At 39.1% G+C, this 25,937-nt stretch overlaps 1 protein-coding gene across 5 annotated transcripts in view; it reads left to right on the top strand.

Annotated features, from left to right (window-relative positions):
* The window catches only part of MYLK (myosin light chain kinase), a 224,580-nt gene that overhangs the window by 140,965 nt on the left and 57,678 nt on the right, over positions 1 to 25,937 (top strand). For all 5 annotated transcript variants that reach the window (XM_075093019.1, XM_075093022.1, XM_075093020.1 and 2 more), the window contains 4 exons: positions 5,207 to 5,287; positions 5,643 to 6,532; positions 16,755 to 16,871; positions 19,091 to 19,177. In XM_075093019.1, the coding sequence (XP_074949120.1) occupies positions 5,207 to 5,287; positions 5,643 to 6,532; positions 16,755 to 16,871; positions 19,091 to 19,177 (1,175 nt within the window). The remainder of the gene's footprint in view (positions 1 to 5,206; positions 5,288 to 5,642; positions 6,533 to 16,754; positions 16,872 to 19,090; positions 19,178 to 25,937) is intronic.

Consider the following 25,937-nt stretch of genomic DNA (forward strand, 5'->3'; position numbering starts at 1 on the left):
TATTTTTAAACATAATCATTTTCATTTCAAATAAAATGTGCGGCTATTTTTCGTGTATTAATTTTAGAAGCATGTTGCATAGCTGCTTTTACGGAGTCATTCCTTCTCCAGCTCCCTTAATTTAGTCTGGGCATGGTTTGCTACCAGTGATAATTATTTTCCCATTTTCTTCTCCATTATTCTTAAGCTCTAAATTCTGTCCTAACACCTCCACAATTCTCCTTTTCTATTGGCTGCTCACAAGTTAAAACTCTGGTCTTAAAAATTTGAGTTTAACAAAAGATCTATTTGTCTCTTCCTAGTTCTTTCTCCTTTCATCAGAGTGAGCTGACAATGGTGTGTAGCCCTTTTAAGAGGGTAGTCATGGTAGCCTCTCCTGGTCCTTGTTTTAAACATACATGGACCTCCAGTTCCTCTACATTTTCATTCTAATTGTCCTAATAATGTTCCATTGAGCCTGCTGTTGCTCAGGCCTCAAGGAATAGTGTTGCATAAATATAAAAAGTGCAACAGATTCACCCACTACTGAAGTTCACCTATTGAAATCCGAACATCTTACAGCCTGCAAAATGCCAGCCTGTGCAGCTGAGGGATAAGAAATCAGTCAGAGTCTCTTTTAAACTATCATGATTGAAATGGGAAATAACAATCCTTTTTTGACTCAGAAAACCACAGACATCTTTTTCTCCTCCTGTTATTTACATCCTTCCAGTGATGCAAGCACTGGTGTCTTTTTAGCCCAATATGACTTTCCCATGTTTTTTCATTCAGTGTTTATATCTTAAATGAAGAGGTAAGCAAAGAAATACTGGACAGAGTACTGGACAGAGACTAGGTTGAGCAAAGCCTTTACCTTTATAACAGCAAAGTCAACACGAGAGACCTCAGAAATCCTCCTGCAGTTCCTTAAACAAATTATCTGCTTTGTTAACCTTTGTCTTCTCAGATGCTGGGTATTTCTCTTCTCCCCCACTCCATCTTCCATAAAAGTTTGGTTAGTGTTGATTAATCTTATTTAGAGAATTTAATAATCTGAATAAAATCAGAGGTAAACATTTGTCTTTTAAATCAGTGGTGCCTCAGATACTCTGCATTTCAGGTTATATAAAAAGCAGCTGTAAGACTACATTCCATTACACCAAACAGTAAATATAGTTCTGTCTTTCTGTAAAATAGAGTTTGCAAACCTTGTTTTCTGCTATCAATACGTTGCCTGTTTTTAGGGAAGAAAACCATGACCCCTTCCTGTTCCATTTTCCCACTCGGTGCTGTAAAATGCAAGTAAAATGATTGGTCTTTCAGGTACAAAAAGCATCAAACCCTCAAGTGAGGTAAATCAGTGCATCTTCGTTGAAGCCAGTAGAGCTGCTCTGCTTTATGTCAGCTAATGTGATCCAGTAGATTAGTTGCTTTCTTTGGGGCTAAAGCTTAATGGAGCCTGGACTTTCTCTCCATTTAATGACAAAAGGGTTGCAAAACCTCATTCTGAGGCTTTGCAGTTACCTGCACTGAAGCACCAGCTATAGCTAGGGATCAACTTCTTTGCCCCTTTCACTTTATTCTTAAAAAAATGTAATTTACTCTGCAATACTTGTTTCACAGTTGGTAGGCCAGTAGGAATTTTTGATGTGTCCCCACACTAAAATTAAGTGCTTATTTTCTTCTTCCACCAGAGAGTGCTTCCTAGGGATATGCAGACAATAAGTCTCATCTAAGGTTCAGTGAAAATATTTGAGTAGATTCTGCCAAGAAACTAGTATTTCAAGATATTTTGAACATAAAAGCCATTCCAGGGAAAACTGATCCCACAATAGGAGAGAGAGCTATTTTTAAAAATGCTTCAGGCTTTGCAGCTGGGGATTTATTTGTTTTTGGTGGGGGTTTTTTATTATCATTCCTTGACATTTTAAAGATGAGTCCTGTGCATGGGCATTCTACAGATCAATCCTGCAAGTCAACACTTCCAGATGCTTCTTTACAGTACAGCTACTAAGCATAGGTTTTATCCGTGTCTATCATTATTCCATGATAACAGAGCCACTAAGATCTATCTTTGCCTAGAGTTTTGTTGACAAAATGTCAACATGGAGAACCTCAAGTTGCAGAAGTAATATTGTTATTGCCAAGATTCAAAACAGCAGAGACGTGAAAGACTTGAAGTAGTGCTTGTGTACTGCAAAGCTCTATTTTTTCTCACTGCCCCTGTGTATCTTGCCTTGCCTAGATCCTGAAATTGCGTAAATGTAAAAATATTTACAAAGTTTCCAGAATTATTCTTGATTGAATTTAGCATCTAAACAATCCAGTCCTTCTTAATTTTTCTTGGCTTGTTTCTCTTTTTCCATCTTGTGATCTCCAAGGTGGGTCAGTGTTATTAACTTCACCTTTTTAGACTCGGCATCTGAATTCAGAAGACAAAATTATGTTCTCCCTGCTCCTAAAAGCAGTAACACAACTCCCTTTGATTTCACTGGGAGCAGGACTTTTCCTGTGAAGGCTACGTTTTTGAACAGGGATATGATGAATCAGACATAGACTCAAGGTTTGTATCCGGTGGTCTAGTCTTCAGCCATTCACAAATCATAATTAAGATAAAAAAATTACCTTGTGAATAATTTTTCCATCTAGGTACTTCTGTGTCCCACTGTTGCCATAATTTGTAAGCACTTCCCAAGGTTTTAAAAATAGAAAGAACAAAATGCTCTCCCGCTTTCTTACCCCCTCCTTCATTTTCCAAACCCTGTGAAAAATAGCTTAGTTTAGAGAGGTTTACTTTGCCTTCCTTACTTGCTTCTTTGCATATCTGAAGAATTTGCAGAGGGAAAGATGCATTGCAGAAATGGGTCCTGCAGAAATGCTATTATTCTTCACAGTGGTCAGGAACACATTCAGTATCCCTAGACCCCTCTCCCGGGAGAGTGCTGTCTCTGTTACTTTAACCTCTCCCACTGGTGACACAATTCTTGTGGGCAAATATTTTTGCTATACAGTCATGACAGAAGCTGAGCAGTGGTGCCTCTCTATTTGATGTATGCTGTAAATTGTCTATACTTCAGCTTGCATGGCTTCTCCTGTTTTGTCAGCTTTGGATTGGTTTTAAGTCCTAAAAGAAGAGTAATGGGACTCTAGGAGACTTGTGGGAGGGATCTTCTGGTAAACCAACAGCCTGATAACATCCCTGTAGCACTGGAGAATGAGAAAGTACTTGAGCAGTTTCAGAGTGTGTCTGCTTTTCTTAAAAGCTTCTGAGATGCACAAAAAAAATTTATGAGTTTCAATAGTGGCAAAAGGGGCCGGTTTGAAATACATTGTTTGAAGACAACAGGTTTTCAACAGTGTTGGTACCCTGCCATCATTAGATGCCAGTCAGTATGTTGGGAGGAGGTGATGTGCAGTCCTTTCTATTCATCTTTCCATTTGTCTTTCCTTCCTTCTGTTCCTCTTACTTCCAAATGGAGGTCACATATAAGAGGAGGCAGGTCTCCAGTGCAGGACTGAGTTAAATACTCTCTACCATGACTTGGATCCTCTCCTGCCATTTGGACAGTTTCTGTTTGTTACTCAGACCTTCTCTAGTCTTTTGTATTGGAGGAAATTAGGGTAGTGGCTTTCAGTGCTCTCCTTACAGACTGCCTTCAATAACAGTTTCTAGTGAACATGTTCTGACTTGTTGGATATACAGAGTTGAAAAAGTTTCTATGGCTTCTTGTTATTAATGGTCTTATGGTCAAATAGGATGTGTTTCTACCAGCAAGGCCTTTACTTTGCAATCCAGTTACTTCAGTCAACACCACCAATTTCTTCTTGGTATTAAAGGCTTGATTTTCATATTAGGCTGATCCACTGTTTCATTTTCTAAAGCAACAGAGAACAAGGGAAATCCATCTGAAAAGGTGTGGCACTAATTGCGATTATAAAGACATAACTCAGCGCTGCATCTGTGTTAATGATCTTGCCTACTGTGTGACTTCATTTCAAGCTGCAAATGGGTGAAAGTACTGTTTATTCACCAAACAGAACCATATCTCGGAATGTACTTCCATGCACTATTTAAGAAACAGGCCAGACGATATGCATATGGCAAACTAACAGAAAGGCACTCCTGAGTCTGTGTTTTAAACTTCAGGGGAAAGTGGACTTGAAGGTGCTCTTATCTTGCAAGACTTGTGAAAGGAGAACACAGCTGGGAAAACCCACCTCTCTTGCCTTCCTCCCTCAATACACATGTGTTTTGTTCATGTCCAGGAAATGTTTTCAGTAGCAAAAATTATTTTTGTCTGAAAAACAAAAATCATCCAGGAGTTTGCAGTCCATTTACAAGCGTATACTTAAACTGGGAAGGATTATAGGGTTTTCACCAACAAAAGATATTTCTAGTCCTTAATCAATTCAAGTCTGTTTTCTTAATAGCAGTTCAGGGGAGCAGTGGCAACAGTTACACAACTGCTGCCCTGGGGGAGTTAAATTTTGCTTCTGGCCTCTCCTGCTTTAAGTGGAGAAGAGCTGTTTGGGGCTAGAGGAATGATATATATCTGCGGGAGGGAGGGAGCAGTGGGGGTGGGGGAGCGCTCTAAATGAATTCTTTAATGGGAGCCCTTTCCAGAAGGCATCCATGGTATTCCTCTGCAAAAGGAAGAATAAGTACTCAGCACCATATATGGTGACACTTTTATGTTTTTTTAATATAAACATGTACAGGCTGGAGCAATCCTTGTAGATGGGTTTTGCTGATTGGTTGGGCCAGGGGGGAGGGAAGGAAATGAGACCCTGATTTTAATATCTTAACATTAGAAAACTGAAGAGCTTGGGTTCGAATAAATAAACAGTAGGCAGTGTTGGAAAGATTTTCAACTTTGCAAAATAGCCCCTTCCTCTGCCTTGATTTTCCAGCTTTTGTATTTGTTTTTCTTTAGCTTGTTTTTTCGCAGCTGTTTCATTCTGTGAGTTGCTTTGATTTTTGTTTAGGGAGTATGTTGTTCCCAGAGTAGACTGCAACAGATCAGTAAAAGCTATTTGAGATAGCTTGGCTTCAAATATAAGGGGACCAAATCCACTCAGTCAACCACCACAATGCTAGGCGTAGGAAAGGAGGATGCCACACTGGGTTTGAGCTGGTTTAGAGGAACACACAATCACTTAGCTCAGGCAAGTTACAGTTTTGGAGGGAGAAAACCTCTGCTTTTCTGATTACACTTAAATATTTCAGGAACCAAGTTGGAGAATGCAGCTGCCAGGTGTCTCTGATGCTGCGGGAGAGTTCAGCTTCCAGAGCAGAAATGCTCAGAGAGTGAGTATTTTTCCCAGGGACTTGCATGGGTGGGTTCTATTTTTTGCTCCGTTAATTCCCTGCCCTTACAGACCCAGGCTGGCTGCTGTTCAACCTAATCCCCAAATGTGACCCAACAAATTGTTTTCATCATACAGGCTAAGCACATGGTACCAAGCCAGGGTAGGGAAGATCTTTTTTGTTTGTGCCCTTATATGGCTCCTGAAGTCATCACTGATGCAATAAACTAATGGAGTGTGCTTCTCTAATCAACCTCCCCTTCTATAAACACATTTTGTTCCTGCTCTGAGATTGTTCCCTGACATTTTTAAACCAGCCCCTTTCCTGGCTCTCTCTTTTCTTTTTCGGATCATAGTGGGAGGGAATCAGCCAGCTCTGGAGAGCGAAGAGATGGTGGAGATCATGGTAAACTAACATTTGGTAGAACAAGTGGCTTCAAAAAGAACAGCAGTGAAACCAGAGCAGCTGAGGAAGGGCAGGAAGACGTCCGAGGTGTGCTGAAGAGGCGAGTGGAAACTCGGGAACACACAGAGGAGAGCCTGAGGCAGCAGGAAGCTGAGCAACTTGATTTCCGTGACATTTTAGGCAAGAAAGTCAGCACCAAAAGCTTTTCTGAGGAGGAACTGAAAGAAATCCCAGCCGAGCAAATGGACTTCCGAGCAAACCTGCAGCGGCAGGTCAAACCCAAGACCTTGTCAGAAGAGGAAAGGAAAGTTCATGCTCCTCAGCAGGTGGACTTCCGCTCTGTGCTGGCCAAGAAAGGCACCCCAAAAACCCCATTGCCAGAGAAGGTGCCACCTCCTAAACCAGCCATTACAGATTTCAGATCTGTGCTGGGCTCAAAGAAAAAGCCACCTGCAGAGAATGGCAGTGCTAGCACCCCAGCACCAAATGCCCGCACCAATTCTGAAGCCCAGAACGCAACCCCCAATTCTCAAGCCCCTGTTGCCAAACCAGCAGTGAAAAAAGAAGAGAAGAATGACAGAAACTGTGAGCATGGGTGCGCAGTGGTGGATGGCGGAATAATTGGGAAAAAAGCTGAAACCAAAGCAACCGCAAGCAAACCACCAGCAAGCAAAGGAACAGCACCCTCGTTTGCAGAGAAGCTTCAGGATGCTCGAGTAGTAGATGGTGAAAAATTGGTGTTACAATGTCGGATTTCCTCTGATCCCCCTGCAGCTGTCACCTGGACTCTAGACAGCAAAACCATCAAATCATCAAAGTCCATTGTCATCTCCCAAGAAGGTAAATTAATTGAATTACAAGACAGCCGGATGCACGTTGTTATATCCGGCTCTTGATTAATAATATTTAGTTCATTAAAGGTAACGCAATACTTTAAATAAAGTCCTGTGCCAGTAACTGTTTCCAGATGCAAGTTTCTTGTTATTTCAGTGGAGTACACAAGGAACAGTATTGTTTGACATTTCTTGAAGATTCTCCTTTAGCAGCCTGCAGATGTAATTTTTACAAAGTTGAACTTTTTGCATTTTTAAATGCTGTTTACATTGCTAATGCTGTTTAAGGAGCTGGTACATGACGTTTATTTAAGCTGAACTTTAAGGATTCAGAACATTGAAAACAGAATAATATTATTACTGGTTTACAAATTCTAATTTAATCCTTCTGTATGTTTCGTATTTCAGGCTTTTTATTGCAATAAGAAACAGAGAAGCAAAGAGGGGTGTGTTATAGAAAGAAATTACTGCAACCTCAAGTTCCATAGTTAAGATCAGAGCTGAGAATTGATTTCCAGTGTATTTAATGCCCCACCACAGATGCTTCTGTTGCCTTTACAGACACTGAAATATTTGAACCCCACTGGCCTGACGACTTTTAACTAATTTCAAAACAGTATAGAGTTTGGTAAAAGTCCTCAGAGAGAACACTTATTGCTGTCACATTGACTGATTTCAGGATAATCAATCCCTACTAGACTGGTTTTGTATGAAAGTTAATATTGTATCTAGACAAAATATATTTTCACTGGGATAAAAACAGGGAGGATAACTGACAATACAAAAAAAAATTCTTTACTTCACATTTGTTTCATAAAACACTGAGGGAATTATATGGAGAATGACACTGTCCTGCATGCTGTAGTAAAAAAGTTCATATTCACAGTAAGAATTATAGCTTGGCACAGGGGTCCGCACTCTTAATTGTGAATCTTTCTTCATTTAACCCAGACTATTTTCAGTGTTATTAAACAAGACCAAATGAATACACGCAACGGTTCACCACAATGAGTGAATCCTTGTGCAGTGTTCCAAACACTGAAATATGAGTATTCCTTTGAAGTAGGTGCAGTCAGAAACCACATTGCCTTCAGATAGGGTGGGGAAAAAAAGGTGCCTGAGTACTACATTAAGGGGATACCAAAGTAAGTAGATGGAGAGAGAAAAGTGGTAGCAAGTGCGTTCTGTCTGGCATGTGTCTCAAGTAGCATAAAAATTTTATTTATGGGTACGTGATGATTTTCACCTGAGGGGACTGTATAGAATAGGGATAACTGTCACATACATGAGAAAAAGTTGACTGGGGGAAATGCCACTCTTGTAAAAAGGGCTGACAGGATCAGGAAGGTGGGAAACTGCAATTTCATCAGCCCTACACTGGAAGCAAGATTTCAAGGGTTTTCTTGGAGTTTCTCAGGGTGAAAAGAAATGATGCATCTCAAAGTTTCATGTCTCCTGTCAAAGTACATCAGATGACAGCATCTCTGTATCAAAGCTTCTATGGTGGAGCCTTCTAAAGTACTGAAGCTTTAGTGTTGCCATGCTGCAGAAAGCTGTGTTCTTGACTGAGATAGCCTGAGTAATTGACTGTTATAATCCCCCAACTCATGTTCACTTTATCAAATGCTACTGTGGAGCTGAAAATCCAGTGTACTAGTATTTACAGTGCAGTTATCCTCATGCACAGAAATGCCCTGTCTGAGCAGGGCATGTGACTTATCCCACCCAGTTTGTCTGGGTTAGGTGACACTTTTGGTCATGACACCCCAGAGCTGGCATTTTGTCAGCATGTCAGACCTTAGCAGTGCTTTCCGTTGAGGTAAGGAATGAAAGTCACCACTGGATAAGGAATCCACCATTTCAGGACAGCTTCTTGCAGGGGGTGAAGAAACTGTCCTTATGTTTCAGTTGTAGCTGCATGATTACACCAGTATCATGCCTAGGTAGTCAGTATTATTGGTACTTCAAAGTTATGCTTTCTTTTGTACATATTTACAGAGGATCTTTGAAAGAAATACTACACAGGGAAGTAAATGCTACAGTTTTCTCCTTTAATGGAAAAAAATGGAATACAGATTAGAATTAATTTTTTTAACCTTATTACATACCCTCTGGTACACTGAGGGGATGCATTGCACGATGGTCAATTTAGGTTTTTTCCTGACAGTACCTGCTAGCTTTGGCACTTGGAGAACAATGTGTTGCTGCTCTCCTGCTGTGAGACGCTTTCATGCCAACTGTTAAGTAATTAACTAGGTATGCGTGACACTCACTTTAAGTAAGTTCCAATTTTCTGAGAGATTGATTTTTCTCTTTTCCCCTAATTAGGAACACATAAATAGTTGGAGGAACCAAGGGAAGGGAAGGAATAATTAGAGCTACAGACTAGAATTGAGAAATAACAAATTCAGGATGAACATCAGGAAATACTGTTCACTAGAGAAACTGTATGGATTAGTCTCACAGAAAGTGTTTGGAGCAGCTTTAAACATAGACAGCAGCAATAAAACTGGGTGCAGAACTCAGCTGCCCAGTGACAAAATCCCAGATTCCATCTTTTGCTGCAAACGCTGAAAAGGGAGCTTCTTCACGCCTTCAGGTGTCATGTCCCTCAGCAGCAGTGCCTTTGGCCAACCTTGGAGCTTCATTTAATTGGCTCTGGAGATAATCCCCTAGAGTCATCCTCAGCTGAAAGAAAGTTGAGGCTGTGAGGAAGGAGAGGAATTTAGAGCAAACAGACCTAGCTCACATTAATGGGCTTAGATCTTGCAAAGCCATTTTTTATTTCTTTGGTATGACCTTGCTCGGCTTGTGTTCAGCAACAAAATCCATTGTGGAAGTGCATAGACCGGGTCTGATTTTAGCTATTTCACCAACTGGCTTTGTGCGGCTGTAACATTTGGTAGTGACCAGTGGTTCTGATGTATGGAAAAGTTTCCAGAGGTATCTCACAAAAGAATAACTTACTTGTTCTTAGTGAGTTGGATACTGGAAAATCCTCTGTCTAGAGTGAGACATGTCTATCTGCTTCTTATCATACTACAAGCCCATCTTAGTTAGTATGGGCCACTGGCCCATGAACTGTTCAATGTAACACATGAACCTGCAGCATGCCATGTATTTGTCTTTTGGAAATTAAATTAACCTGTTCTGTGATGGCCAGAAAGCAAAAGAGATAGCAGTTTGCTTATGTCCTGGTGCCAAATACATTGTGAAGATAAATACGTCAAATCCAGTTTCAGGAAGATGCCCATCTGATAAAACAAGTGGCATATTTGGCCAGGAAGTGCAGACTTAAAAGCATACTTGTGTGTAACAAGTTCACAGGATAGACAAACTAACCAATCCCTTTACGTAGTCACTCACTGAAAGTAACTTTCCTTGGCATATTTGTCCTAGCTGATAGTAAGGTCTTCTACCTATTAGAAACAACTCTATACACACGCCTCCTCTGTGTATGAAGAGGCTAACACTATCTTGCCTGTCCAAGGCAGTTTATCCATTAGCATGTAAGAGAAGGGGGAATGTTAGCCCCACTTTTGTAACATCGGAGAAGCCCAAATTCAAACACCAGGACTGGAATAATCCCTGATTGGTAAGGTCTTTGGCAAAGCAAAAATTAAATCCTTCTCCAGAAAAGGCCTTCATCTTCAGGCATATTTACGCAGTATTTGTGCTCTATTCTAGTACTTAATCTAGGGCTTGCAATGTATTCTATTATTCCAGGGTTAAGTTTACATTAGCACTTAGAAGTCAGAATCTGGGCAGCATTATACTGAATGTCACAATCACAACATAGCTAGGAACAATCAAATTCCTTCCATTTTACATTTCCATTACTTGTTTCTCCATTTCTTTTAATAATTCCCCAAATAGTATTGTGTCAGTTGTTTGACATGAGTGGTTTGTTGCTTAAAGTATGACAAAGTGAGCTCTTAGACCATTTGTCTTTTATGAACATGTCTGACCTGGTAGGAGTTAATAAAGGGTTTGATTTTATATTCTTTTAAACACTTGTCAGAGTGCAGTTATCTACATTCCTGGGATAGATATTAATGTGGGTTTTGCCTGTGAAATCTCAAAATAAATGGTAACTGTAACAAACAAAGAAAAGAGGGTACTCATAAATTACAGCATTACGCATTTTTATAGGCAGGTTAGATGGTGTATGGTTAAGAGGCAGCTGATATTAATATGTGAGTTCTTTGTTTGAAGTTATGGGGAGCTTTTTGTTTAGAAAAAAGTTTTTAAGAAGGCTCTAGCAGACATTACAGTGGAGTTAGACATATAAGGACTGAGTAGAACAAGCTTCCTCACACGGTGAACTCTTTAGAGCAGGAACCATTTTGTTTTATATTTGTATAGTAGTTGGCACAGCAGTGCCCTGTGCTAGTGTCCTGCTATGTGACTCACTCTTGGATAGAAAATCCAGAGAGAAAACTTTTGCACAGTAACAAAGGTTGTTCTAGAAGACAACAGTGAAAGGGGTTTGGAAGCTGACATCCTTACTAGACTGGAGAATTGAGGTGCACAGTGAATATAAGTCAAAACTGGCAAACTTGCCATTTTTAAAATCAGCTTTCTCTGCTTTTTTTTTTTTTTTTTTTTCTAGATTTAGTACAAAGTAACTATACGGATTGAAGAGGAACTGCTTAATACAGGCTGATGTAGCAGTGATGGTGTAGCTTAGAAAATGCCCAGAGTTTGTATTGCTTTGTGTAAGACAGCATTTTTTTCTTCCTAAGCGTCTTGGCAGCATAAAGAGTTAGTAATCTTGTTAGCAATAATGCCTTAAAAACTTTCTTGTGACTTAACATAACTCCTAAATCTTCCTATCAGTTGTGTAAGTCTGTGCCTGTCAGTCTAACTAGGATCTGCCATGACATTTTTTTATTTCTTTTTAATTAACTTTGAGTAAGGGTTTGGTGTGTAATTAACACAATCTACATACTGCTGAAAGTAAATGGATTCTGCAGCTCGAAAAAAGCTTCTTCAGAAAGTTTAAGGCTAAACAGATCATCTGAGCATCAGTTCTGACACAACTCCATGTTTGTCACATGCCACAAAATTTCCCTCTGTATTGACATTTTTGTCTGAATCTTCCTTCTTCCAGAAATGCATGTAGCGTAGGTTTAAATATAGGAAAAGAGAGATTTGCTATAATCACTGGTAATTTACTGCAGTGTATATTTCTTTCTGTAAGTGTTTTGTTTTTAAATAAAGAAACAAAGCAATGTCTTATTTCTAATCTGAATTTATCTGTTTTTTTCTTCCATACACTTGTTTCCTTTCTCTGCTAAGCTAAAGAGCCCATTTGTACTTGATAGAATGGCTTTGACTCTGTAATCAAGATACATCTCTATCTCTGTTTTGAAACCTGACAAGTCAAGTTCTTACTATCTTTCTCTCCATAATGCACTTTATTCAACCCTTGGAGGCTTGGGTTGTTTTGTTTTTCTTTTGAATACCTCCTCTTCAGTTGCTGTTTGTTGGTTTACTTTCCTGTTTAGAAAATAGGCAGCAGAACTGTATGTAGGTGTCAGCATCAGTGAGAGGGAGGTACCTTCCTGTTGCTGTGCTTACTGGAGGTCATTGGTCCTGTTTCTACCTCACAACAGTGGAGCTCATGTTGGTTACTTCTGTATTAAACCTTTAAGTCTTCTGAAAATAGCGCATCCCTTGCTGTCCATGGATGCTTCTTATTTCACTGTCTTAAGCCCTATTTTCTTTGAGTGAATAGGTTAACAAGTAAATGAGATTTTTTTGAGAGTGCCCTGTTTTATCCCTCTTTCTATCTTTTCCCTTTCCAACATTCTTTCTATCATCTGTAAGTTTATCAACATGAATTTATGAATACTTCTACATCACAGATTAAAATTTTAATATCTTTGGTCCTAGTCTGATCACAGAGGAAATCCACTGGAAACATACCAAGTAATGATTTCCTATTGTCAGCTTCTTCATGACATCTTTATTTTGGCAGGTCTAACTCTTCCTATCATTGACAACATTAATATAGTAATATAGCTTTAATTGCAAGCAGAATAATGTGAGATAGCACAAATATTTCAGTAAAGACTAAGAAAATTACCTTGACACAGATACTTTTGTCAGTTAAATGTGTGATCTCATGAATACGGAAAGTAGTTTTCTTACATTGGTTTCCTTAAAAGTCAATCAATTAGCAATAATTCAATTTGACGTTTTTTCTTCTGGGAAACTCATGTGAGTTTTTTTCACTACTTTGCCTGTTGTCATTGTAACTGTAGTCAATATTTTCCAGGTCAACCCACTTGCCATTTTTAAACATGACTGTGACACTAGGACGTATCTGCACTTTCCCAGACAATTTGTGATTTATTAGAAAATTAGCACCAGTGGGCTGACAAGTTCCTTAATGAATTTTTTATGACTCCTAGGCACAATTTCTCATGGCCTAGTATTTATTAATATTACCTAAATACTCCACAGTAGTTCTTTATCCCACGGGATACAAATGAGAAAGACATAAACTTCAGTCTGCATCACGTATAGGAGTCAGGAGGTTGGCCAGCTAGATGCCAGTGTGGGGAATTAGACTCAGGAGCTGGTTTTTGTTGGTTTGTGTATTTGTTTTATATCTGAAGTTGATGTTCTGTGGAGTTTCATGGAAAGAATGCAGAAGCCTAGAGATATTTTAAACTGGCTTGCACTATTTTTGAGCAAGTCAGAAAATCCTTTAATAGCTCAAAATGCAAGGGAAAGGCTTTGTGTATCTAAACCAAAGCCTTCAGTAAACTGTCAGCTTCTGTGGATGTTCAGGTCTTTTCTAGAGCTGCACCAGATCCAATGTCTAAGTGGAAGATCCCAGTATTCACGTTTACTCCAATCCTACCCTTTGTGACTGTGTTTTAAAGACTGTCCATGGGCTGGTTCCCCCCAGGTGGAGGGGCGAGGGGACAAAATTGGTAGCAAATTCTTTTAGTTGACTGGGATTAGTGAAGTGCCAGGATTCAGAATACCCAACTGGAGTAACCAGTCTGGGCTTTCTTGCAGTTATGAGAAAATAAGCTTGTTTCAGGTCATGAAGAGTTTTTGCAGAGGAAATACCAAATACTTCATTGAAAGACATTTGGCCTTCTGGCCCCGGGAATTGACTGTAGCTCTAGATCACAGAATACGGGCCTATTGGGGAGTTTCCTGTCCTTATGAAATGTCATCAAATTTTGCCTGTTTGGGGTTTTTTCTTTCGTTTTCTAAGAAAATTAGGCTTCTACACCCATGTGGTCTCTCAGCCTCCCCTTACACTCCTGACCCAGACTGGCTAATACTTTTTTGAACCATTGGCCAATTTCACATTTAGTCCTAGTAGTCCACGGTTTCATGAAAACTAGTGGCTAAATAAAGGAGAATGACCCAAATTATCTCATTTCCCCTTCACTCCTCCACTGAGGGCAGAATACCACCATTGCATCTGGTGGTAGCAACAAGCCCAGCAATCCCCATGTACTTTGTATGTGCTGTTCCAGTGTAGTTGCTGGGGGGCATGGAGAATTGGAGGGAAACAGGATACAGATTATTACTGCAGGGAGGTGGAAGTCAGGAGAAAAAGGATGTAGCCCTTGAAGAAACAGATTTCCTTCATCCTCCTCACAAAATAACTTCATTAAAATTCAACACACATAAATATTCTTTTAGAATGAGTAAGACTGACATTATTTCATGGGGACTCTGCTTCCAGTGGAATAAACCAAATGCAGCTTTGATCAGACCCCTGCCATGTAGCCTGGCCAGGCCTAGATTCTAGAAGCAAAACTAACAAAGCGCTGAATGCACATGGCAAGTCGAGGATCATCATGAGAAAACCCAAGGTTTTGTGTCTAGATTTTAGTATAAGTGTGGGGAATTACTTATTGTTAGGGTGGGATGATTCTGTTTGTATATGCTGCACAAGGAAGTGTTTCTCATAATATGTTAACTTATATTGCTGCAGTATGCTGTACGGACGACATTGCAACAGTATGAGTGGTGAGGAGTGGCCGTATGCCATGTTAGTCTTCAATGAGCTGATTAGCATGCAGGTGAGGAAGGGCTTTTGAGCAGGTTGTTGAGGACAACTGCAGCAAAAACTAATGTAAATGCTGCTTTGTTCCCATACCTTAACAATCCAGTTATCCTTACAAGCCAGACTCCTTCCCTGCAGTAAGGTGACCAGAGATCTCCATATGTATGTGTCTTTGTTCCACAGTTTATGTTCTTTTGCAATAGCATTTTTAGGTTCTAATGTGTGATCTTTTCTAATCGTGTTATATAGGTTTATACACATTCTTAGACTGGAAGTTATCTTTGGCTTGCTCTCCAGTTGTCTCTTTAAACAGCAGAAACACGTGAATTTATATTTGCTAGACGCCTGCAAGAATACTTTTCTAGTGTCCGTCCTCCATTTGGAATGGAACTGCAGCTCCTGGCATTTTTGGCTCAGCCTGACTTATGGAGATAAGCTGCCTCAGGGAATTCATGTGGCTTTTCTTTTCACCCTGTGGTCGGCTGAGCACAGCACATGTGAGTGAGGGGTCAGTTGTCTTCTGAGATAGTTTTCACATTGTTTCTCAGGGGGGAAATTGTCATTATTTAGAGCTTCTTGATTTTGTGGAGGATGAGGAGGTGGGAAAAATTTATTTTCTTCTAACCCTTGTGTGTGTCTGGCAAACTAGATTTGTTGGGAACCATTTGAATGTTTCTATATGATTTGTCTGGAATAATAACATTCAGTTTTACAATGAAGGAAAATCCGACTGCCAAAAGCGTAATTGCCATGTCAGAACTGAGGTCTAGTCTCCAAGAGGAGCCAGTAAACTCTCAAAGTTCTTCTGATAGAGGGGTGTTCTTTTCAAGGTCCTTTTCAAGGACCAGTGTCACCTGTGCCTGTGCCATCTCCCACATCACAAGAGATATATTTGATGGAGACCCTGGGATCAGGCACCCTGGAAGGCAGAAGGCAGCCTCCAGTTAACATAGAGAGAAAAGTGGCACATAGCAAGAGATGCTGGGAAATTTCCTTGTGTCTTAGGACACAGGAAATGTCTAAAAAAGATTCTCTATCCAATCTTGCCATTAGTTAGGAGAGAATGTGAGAAAGGTAAACGGAGGGGGGAAGGGAGGTATTACTGCAGCTGAAGTAAGTGGAGGATTGAGGCATTCTGGAAAAGCTAACAGCGATAGGTGGAAGTGCAATGTCTCAGGCTGCGTTTAGGAGACAGGCCAGGCTTTCCAGTGAGCAAGGAGAAAGTAAGCTCACACTTCACCCTCATTTAATAAGGGGTATTTGGAAGGAGAAAGTCTGGCGTGTTTTAATTGGGATTCTCCGCAGGGAGCAAAATACTTGTGGTTCCAAACAGTGCAAGTGAGCGTAAGGGATTAGGTAAACCACAGTTCTCCTTCCTTATTCCCCAACTACTGGGAACAGCTTCTGTTTTGGTTCACAGAGTTTTATTTTTTAAGAGGAAATATATTTCCCTTGGGTCATACCACGCTTCCCTTGGTAACTACAGAGTTTATGTTACATCCTGTTTCTGCAAACCCAATGAAGTCAAATTTTGCTTTTTTTGTTTGAAAGGAAATGGATTTGTTGCAGTGACATATTTGATTGCCACTGATATATTGGACTTTCTAACACATGTTTTACAATATTAGACATTTGTTCTCTGAGTAATTAAAACAAAAAGAAAATGGCTCTCAGCGTCATTTTTAAACTTGGACACTAAGTTGAAGTTCTATTTTCACATGCGGATGCTCATGGGAGTGCTAGAGATAAGGCTGAATCAAAATATTGCAGATGGTCACTTGACAGAAGCCCTCTTATTTTCAGTCCTACACTACTAGCACTTTTGGGAAAAGATCATTGGAGTGAGGACGACTTCTCCCTGCTACAAGACAAAGAACAGCAGAGATTCTGCTCTAGGACTTCTCTACCCTCATCTATTAACCACTTTAGGGCTGCAGGGACAGCTTTGAGTATCCTACGGAACAGCAATAAGATTTAATTTATCTATCAATGTGTTTTTATTTTATTTGGCGTTAATAAGGTTCCAATTCTGATGTTGAATTTTTAAGGACAAAACATCTTTTTCTAGCAGTGATCACCTGTAGTAAAGGATTGGATCATTTGATGCATTCTGTTCCTTAATAGCACTAAGGATTTTGTGAACTGCAGCATAACATGCATTTGATCTCTCCTTCCTTTGTATTAGGGACACTGTGTTCACTTACCATTGAGAAGGCCATGCCTGAAGATGGGGGCGAATACAAATGCATAGCTGAGAATGCAGCAGGAAAAGCTGAATGTGCTTGCAAAGTGCTGGTAGAAGGTAAGTACTTTGCTGGATATGGGAAAGCCCTTCCTTAAAACTTCCACTGTAACTAAAAAGAACACAAAACTGAACAACAATCCCAGTAACAAAGATCTTGGATACTAAGCCTTCACAACTGTGTTGCAGATGTGGTATGTGGGGCAGGAGGTCTGAAAAGAAAACTATTATTTGTTTTCCTAATGTAGCAGACGCAAGGAAAGAACATGATCCTGTAACTCCATCAGTAAGGGTCAGTCTTCATATAGCTGGAAAAAGAATTAATTATACATAATTATAATTAATTCTATTGGTTCCTGTAATGGCACCTTCCATGACACTATGGTAGTCTGGTTTAGATATTTGATAGGCTATTGTTTATATTTCTATAATTTAAAGTAATACATTTTACCAGCACTGAAGTTTAAAGAAGACTATCAAGAAGAGTCCTTAAGCAAAATCTAGTACCCTGTAACACCTTAACTACCACAGATGCAGAGGGCGAAGGGATCAAATCATCAAGGGCTTAGCACACAGTAGTTCTCCAGACCTGCCCTAGCATCTTTTAAACATCGCAGTCACCTATGTGTTTTTTCCTTTGACTTTGTCTTCCGATCTCCTTCAAGTACTTTCCTTTCTTCCTGAAGCCTCCCTTAGTATATTTCCCACTTCCAATTCCCTGCTGGGTGATACATATTCAAGGAGGCTGGAGGCAGAATTTGGCTTTGTAAAGCCGTGATCACAGGAGGCTGTCAGTTCATGACATGTTCATTGCATGATGACATGAATAGCATTACATCAGCTGTCTGGCTCACCCTGGTAGTGGCACCCATGGTGTTAGGAGCTATATGCTCATGTAATATTGGACACCAGAATGACCACATTCCTTACGTTGATACTGGCTGCCTCATCCCTCTTTTCCATTCCCTACTGGCATACTGCTTTGTATGGATGAGGAGAGATTTTTGAGGAATGGCACTACAGCAAACTCCAGCTATTTAGGAGAGACGCCATTTGATATCCCATGTCTGTGACTGGCAGAGGGGATGACTGTTATTTTTAAATTAGAATTGCAATCTAAAACAACAATTAAAATTGCTCCCTTCTACTCAGTCTGCTGTCAGCATCACAGATGCTGGTTTTTAGACTCAAAAATATAACCATGAATATCATTATATTCCTTTTGGCCCCATGGACTAAAATCGGATTGGAGGACTATTTTCTGGGAGATTCTGTCTTCTCCTCTTAACTTTTTAGGAAATTTAGAGACCAACTTTCATGTTCTGGCACCTAGAAGTAGGTGACTGAAATAGGTGGTTCCATAACATTAATGTTACCTTTTATCTGGTAACTAAATTTCAAACAGCTATCTCATGCACAAAGCCTCTGAAAGCTGAATATTTGAAAGCTATAAATTGATACAGCTATTGCTGAGATCATAATCCAGGTTTGGGATCTTTCTTCCAAAGAAGAATGTCAGGATCAAACACTCTAACACATGGAGCTCATTAGGATTTGCATGATACGACGTGCTTAAAAACTTTGCTGAAAAAAAGGTTGCACCTTCTAGTTATATATGTCTATGTCATATGGGATACACATGGAAGAGAGCTTGTATTGACTCTCAGCTGTTGATGGAGCCTGCAGTGCTGAGTATGAGCTGTGCAATCTTGACAGTAATGAAATCCATCAAACTTGAATCCTGTGGTGTCCCTTTTGCCATTTTTCTTTACGAATGAACCAACGTGTAATGATACTTCCTTGAAAAGACTTAAACATATAAAGGAAATGCTACTTTTCAAAATGTGTTTATCTATACAGATCACATAGACAATGGAACAGAAGAATGACATGGCAAGAGATTCTTTTGGATTAAATGATGCCTCAAATATGCCTTTGTTTCCCTCTTCCGTGCACTGTCTAAAGCAGCTTTGTGCACACTGTACTTTGTTCTATTCAGTTAAAATAGACCTATGAGCTTAGATGGTGCCTCTTATCTGGTTGCTTTCATGGGTTGTCAGTGCAGTTGCTTTCATAGAGGGCTTCTCCCTCTCTGCTCCCTCCTTCTAGAATGTGGTATTCTTCAGCAAGACTGTGCAGAAAACCCTTCTTAAAAACCCAAAGGACAGCAATTTCATCTAACTTTGCAGAAAGGTCTAAAGCAAGCTGATGTTAATAGGCAGCTTTTCATTATTGACTTTTAAATAGGATTTGTATTTTATTATTTGTTTTGATTGCAGATGCCTCATCCGCAAAGACCTCAAAGCCTACTGACAAGAAGACCAAGAAGCCTAAGACCACACTTCCCCCTGTGCTGCCAACAGAGAGTAAGTGACAATGAATTTGATTATTTCCTTTTCACTGGAAACAAAAGTGCTTTGGGATTCTGTGGTCATTCCCTTCTGTTTGCAGGCATAGTATCAGAAGCTTGTGCTGTTTCTTTAACGCTTGCACATAAGTCATGTGAAATGAGTTTTGCCCTTGTGGGGATTAGAAATAAGTGCTGAAACTGTGAGTTCAGACCTAGCTCACTCTATTCCTAGTTTTCCATAATGGTGCAATAAACTTATGACATGGATTTATTTTTGGCTGCCTCCCAAAGAGCGGAGGAATTCTCAAGTAGTTTGTTTCAAGTCGTGTTGTCTCCTGTGTAGACAATATACTCTCTTACCATTGGTAGGCGAGGTATCTTGACTGAAATGTCCTGTAGCATAATCTGCCTCTTTTTCCATGACCATGGGGAGTGGTTTGGTGAATTTTACATTCCTTGTTCTAAGCCTAAATTCTTTACTTGCTTTTAATGCTTTCTGAAATAACAAATCAGCTATACATTCCCATGTTTGCTACTCTGCATACATGCATTTGATTAAGGGGAAACTTCAAATGCTAAAGGCAGCTCAATAATGTCAGTTTAGAAATTCCTAATACCGCTACTGCTTTTGAAATTAAGTGTTCATGGGATACAAATATCTCTTCAATCTCTTAAAAAACGTGAAAGATACTATAATATGATTTCCAGCATGGAACATTTTTAGCTGCTTTCATAAGGACTCAGTGCAGTTTTGTGCTGATTGATGATCACAGGTAATAATTGTGCTCCTGGAATTGTTGACTTACATAGAGCTACAACCTGGGCTGCAGCTGTTCCTGAGTTGCTGCCTGAGCATTATAACTTTCCCTCCAGCCAATCATTTTGGGGTGTGGGAAGGGTCACACCCACATGCTCCACCTCTGCACCAGAGCTTCAAATGCTGTAAATAATAGCAATTAAGAACAATCATTTTGTTCTTGAACGTCAATAGAAAAGAAAGTTTTAAAGCCATTTAAAGCTCCATGGGATAGTGTTTTGAATAGTGTTTTCTAGGCATGCACATACATTTCCTCTGATCCTCCCAGCAGTGTTATCAATTGCAGCTTTCCCAGGAGAAAGTGTGAGTTGGGAACTAAGTCTAAAGATGAGAATATATGACCTGATCCACATCCTGCTGAAATCACCACTTGTCTTGCTGTTGATTTTAGTGGAAATTGGGTATAGGTAGCAAAACAGAAGCTAGCAGCTCTGGCTTCAGAGTTTCCTGTTGCACTGAAAACATCAAGGTAACCAGAGAGAATGTCAGGAAGCTGGGCTTTAGATGAGCTTTTGGAAAACTTTAGAAAAATACATATTTAATTTTAAAAGGATTTGGCTGCAGAGATTCCACAGGTGGTTTTTAACGTCTCAGCCTCAGTCTCTGAGGACCATGGGTATTTGTTTGCCCAAAATGAGTGTTATATTTATACGTTTGTTGGGGGCAAAATATACAAAACTGATCTAGTAGACTTCACAGTTTCAATTTAAACTGAAATTCCTTTCAAATGTAGAGATTTTAAAGTTCCTTACCTGAAAGAGAATGGGCTTAACAAGTCAGATATTTGTGCATCTTTACTGTATTTCTCTTGAAAAGAAGGCTAATAAAGAATGACTGTGAAGTAAGATGCCTCAATCTAATAAGGAGATAAATTTTTACTCTGATCTCCTCTCGTCTTTGTTGCCACATCAGCTTACCAACAGTCCTAATGTCAAGCAGAGTGTAAGGAATGATATTGAAGAAATAGAGAAAAATAATTCCTCATAATCCCACTGAATAAATTCTGAATTTTGAGTAGTGAATTCAGTCACAACAGTATATACCGTATGGGGTACAGAAGCAATATAGCCTCTGTCACTTTTAGAAATACTTCTATGGGGAAAAAAAATCCATATTTTCCATTTTCTGTAAGAAAGTGCAAGCCAAATTTCATGGTTAGCAGCTATGTCAACCTTTTCTCCCTTCAGATAAATTATAAGTGATCATTGTTTTTTGCCCTAGTAGAAAACTTCAGGAAAGTAGTTAACTTTTAGCTCCTGACCTGAAAGCAAAGATCAATAAATGTCTTTTTGTGAAAGAGAATGAATGTTGTCAGGACGTTAATCTGTAGAATTTCTCTCACTGTGAGAACAGTTGCTGACCCAGGTCATTTGACTACTCATTCTGACATTATTTTATTACTGGAAGCTTGGGTTTTGTAAGCTACAGAAATCCAATAGTAAGTGAAATTTTGGGCATTAACTCTTGAAATGCAACACATACTAGACTCTGGTTTAGAATAAGCACTTATTCTCAGAAAAACATCTATGAAGGCAGCTTTGTAGCATTCAGTGTTTAACAATATCTCTGAATAGATGCTTGCAGTGTTTATGTGCAGAAAGATTGATCCCATTCTAGCAAATCAGGAAAATTATTATGTATTTCTTTTTGCCTACAATTAATATTCTATCATCAGAGTTTAGTAATGATTATGACTCTGCAGCATGCAACTCTGCAATGATAAATAGAATAAATAATAATGTTTCTGAAAATAACAAATAGATCCAGGTTTGAATCTGGGTGAAATCAATCCTGAGGAAGAATGGAGGAAGGTCACCTCCTTTTTTAATGTTGGAATTGGTTCATTCTTCACTGACTGTACTGGCTCAGGCTTTGTCATTTGTGTCTTTGCTAGGTGGATGTGAAATGCTAGAGTTAGAATAAGAAAGTGTTATGTTTCTTCTGTGCAGATATAAAAGACTAGAAGAGGCAGTGGAAAATTGGAACCTTTCATTATTTATCATATTGCAGAATCCATGCTATGCCAGAACAATCAGTGCATAATATAAGGGTCTTCTAATTTGACATAACCCTGCAGCAGAAGTACTAAGCTAAAAAATTCTCACCACTTGAACATTTCTCTAGGGACCTTTGAAAGCATCCACTGTAAAGGGATTTGCACACCCAATTCCCATTGAAATTAAAAGTTACTTCACATTAGGCTTAAAGGGAATTGCTTATTTAAATTACCAAGGCCACCTGTGAAATCTTCAGTCCCTATTAAAGAAATTTTTTTTGGCCAATAAACTGTGGAAAATAATCAAAGTGCTGCTCTATATTTGTAAGAGTAAATAAGGATTTGATGGTGTATAAATAAAATATTCTCTTTCTTAAAAAAATCTATTACTATTCCACACTTCCTAAAATTTTATCCTCCTTAATGTGTGTTACATTGAGGACCAAAACAGCAGTAAATCATAGCTTGAGCACTTAGCCCAAGATCACACATTTATTTGCAGGCCTAGAACCCAACTTTCTTGATCCTCAGCCTTGTGAGTAGTTTGCATGCCACATCCCAAAAATTTACCTAAATCGTGAGTGTTCCAAAAGGCAGATTTTTTTTTTCAAAGTTTTTTTGTCAAGGTGTATTGGGGGAAAAGGCATACTACAACAGTTAGATGCTATTTCTTCAACTTCACCAAGGCTGAACAGAGAAATATAGCTTTACTATAGTAGGAAGAAACTTCTAATGCTTTAGGAAATAAACTTCCTAAATCAAAGCACAGAGTTTGATTGCACAAATACAAGTTCTTCTGCTCAGTTAAATATAAAGTTATGTCACAGAAAAGAACTTCCTCCACACACCTTCAAGGAAAGGGGCCAAAAATTCATTACAGTATTTATCTTGCTGATATAAGTCTTTTATATCTACTACTGTATAAAGTTTGTTTGATTTCCTGTCAAACACATTTTTGGTTAAGTAATGATGCATCCTCTTGCTGACAGTTGTTAATAAAATGTCTTTACTGACACTGCCCAGATCAAATCTTCTGGAAGGCTGCACTGTTAACTTCCCAAATCTGATTTCTTAACGTTGTTTGTACTTCAATGCAATGCTGAACAGTGGCATCTCTGAAGCAGCATGTCACAAACATAAATACATCACACAGAACTCCTTATCACTTTATATATTCTTTTCCATAGTGGGTGGGATTCTAAGCATTTTAATTACCACAGAAAAATTATGAGTCAGTGGCCAAGCGATTAGCATGCAGTTCTGTTATTTACTGTTCAATAAAAAATCTTGTCAGAGAATCCAAGTCTGCAAGCACCGTTTTAAGAAAATGTCATTAAAACATTAAACTTGATGTGCCCAGTTTAGATAATATATAACTACATCAGTAAACACTTCTAGATTTTTTGATTTCCCTACTATCAATATAGTATGAAGCACAGCAATGATGAATATAACATGTTTCAAAATCTTCCTTTTATGTCAGATTGTTCTGTCCTTGGTATAAAACTTGCCACTTTCTAAGGAAGACATCAGTTACTAAGGAAGTAAATAATCAGATCAGAGATGTTCTTTTGATTGCAGAAATAAGAGCATAGTGTAGCAGCTGTCATGTGGTGACTGTGCTGCTGCTGTCCTCTTTGGCCCCTGGGATAGTCTGAGATGCTTTTAAGGGTCAGTTAGGCTATTTAGACCAGTTCTCTCAGTCCCATTCATTTATCAGAAGGTCCTTGCTTCTCTACTCCTGGCTGTTGCAAGAAGAACCAAGACATTTTCTGCACAGTGAGTACAGGTACTTAGTGTGTTGGAACGCGAAGAGTTACATTGCCAGGGAAGCCTCTGATCAAACTTTTTCAAGGAAAGATTTTGTTTTGTCTAAGAGAAGCTGAAACTTCCTCTTTTAGTATATGTAAATAAAATTGCCATGAGATATTTTTAAGACCTAGATATGATTCCTCTGAAACTCTGCATATTGAAAGGTGCTGACTTCATTCCTCAGGACTGAGGTCCAGTGGTAAATAGCTGTAGCACAAGGCCAACAAAACTAGCTGAAGTAAAAAGGCAACGTAAGATTTAACTTGGTGACTCTGAACGTCAGTTGCTGCCTCAGGTGAAAATTCAGTTACTGTATGTGTAAAGACAACAATAGAGAAATACTAATTTGTTGTGTAAATCACTTCTCCTTGATACCCAGTTCCGTGCTGTTTAGCTAATGCCAGGTATGCATCCTGAATCTCTGACAGGCTACTTTACAGGTCACACCATACTGACATTTTCTGGGTTAATGTTGGCACAGAACAGTATTTTCCATGTGTTTTTCATACAGTCCATCCTACATAGCTGTATGTTGACAGAAGAAGACAGAAGTGTTTATTGACTGTCTCATGCAGAGAAAAATGAGTACAGTTTTTGCAACATGGCCTTGAACTGAAGAGGTGCTGTACACCATTAATTCCCAGTTAAGTCATTGCCTAGAAATTGCAGACCTGAGGCATGTAATCGAAGCATTGCCCAAAGTTTCTCTCTACAAAACAGGGACCTAAATCCATTGGTTCAATTAATGTGCAAAAGCACATAACACCAGCTTTTCCCACTGAAATCATTTGGAGCTCCTGAATGTCTAAATGACCTGACAGTATTTTCCTATTTAATAAACTGGGTAGCAGGGTAGTGACCTAGTTTAAATGGCTGTTCCTACACACTTGGGCACAGCATTTTAGCATCTAATTGTAGCTGTTCTCGCAGGACATGAGAAATATGAAAACTAAATCTATGTTTAAGAAAATAACGTTGTCTTGCTCCTACCAGAGCTTTTAGTGGCATTCACATGCCCTGGGTTGATTGTAAGCTCTGTTTGATATGGGATCCCTTCTGCACTGCTCAGAGTTCCTGTAATTGCAGAAATTCCTCAAGCACTGTGCTACTAAACTGCTACAGAATTGTTTCTTCTTCCAGCCCAGCTGTTTTAAAATATGAGTTACTTTCAGCATACTATGTTGCATTATTGAAGCTCCGAGCATGCCAGTATATGCTAGCTCTCTCTTGACTGGAACACAAGAATATTTCCTGGATTTTTATTTTTATTTTGAGAAGGAGAAGGATGGATTTTTTTCAATTAGAGGACAGTCTCTGCATGATTTAGAAACTAAATATGGGATGTTGCAATAAAATGGCAGTAGTTTTTAATGAAAAAATAAAAGCAAATAAAAACTGTTCCAAAACACGTAATCTCAAATAAGTGACTTGTATGGCATTTAGTTTTCTAATTTCTGCTTGTCATCAAATTTAAACCAGAGTTGGTTTCTATTTTATTGTATTTAGATAATAAACACTTATTTGGAAACAGTGTGAGGAATTTGCACTTTGAGAAGCAATGAAGCAGAAGCGTTTAAGCTTTCGAACCTTGATGAAGTGTTCAGGCTACTGGTGCTAATGCATTGTCACTGTCATTTTTCTCTGTAGCAATTAGGATAGGTTTGTGAATATATAAATAAATTGGTAAGTAATGATGCGTTGTCTTTTTCTACTACAAATGTAGCCATCATCTTTCTCCTGTTTCATCTTGTCTGTGCTAAGTAATACCTGTAATAAGTTTTTGTACCATCAAGGAAATCTGTGACAGAAGCAAGGATAGAACTGAATAATTAATTGCCTTGACCACAAGGCCAAGTGTTTTATTTTTTCTGTACGTCTAGATCTCATTCACTCCATGCTTTCTAGTATAGTAGGGAGTAGTAAAGCTTTACAGACAACAGTAATCTTGATTCAGACCCTGATCTCTATCCCCAGAAGGGTCTGAAGGAGGTTACACTGTGATTCATTTAAATGTGGGAGAGAGAGACTTCATAATGTCACATCCCACACGTCTGAAGCATTCAAGTGAGATGGGGAAGAAGGAGCAGAGACTTGAATCTTGGTTTTCCATCTCCTGTATAAATATTCTTGTTACCATGATATCTTGACACC

The sequence above is a fragment of the Phalacrocorax aristotelis genome, chromosome 5, assembly GCF_949628215.1.
Source record: "Phalacrocorax aristotelis chromosome 5, bGulAri2.1, whole genome shotgun sequence".
NCBI lineage: Eukaryota > Metazoa > Chordata > Aves > Suliformes > Phalacrocoracidae > Phalacrocorax > Phalacrocorax aristotelis.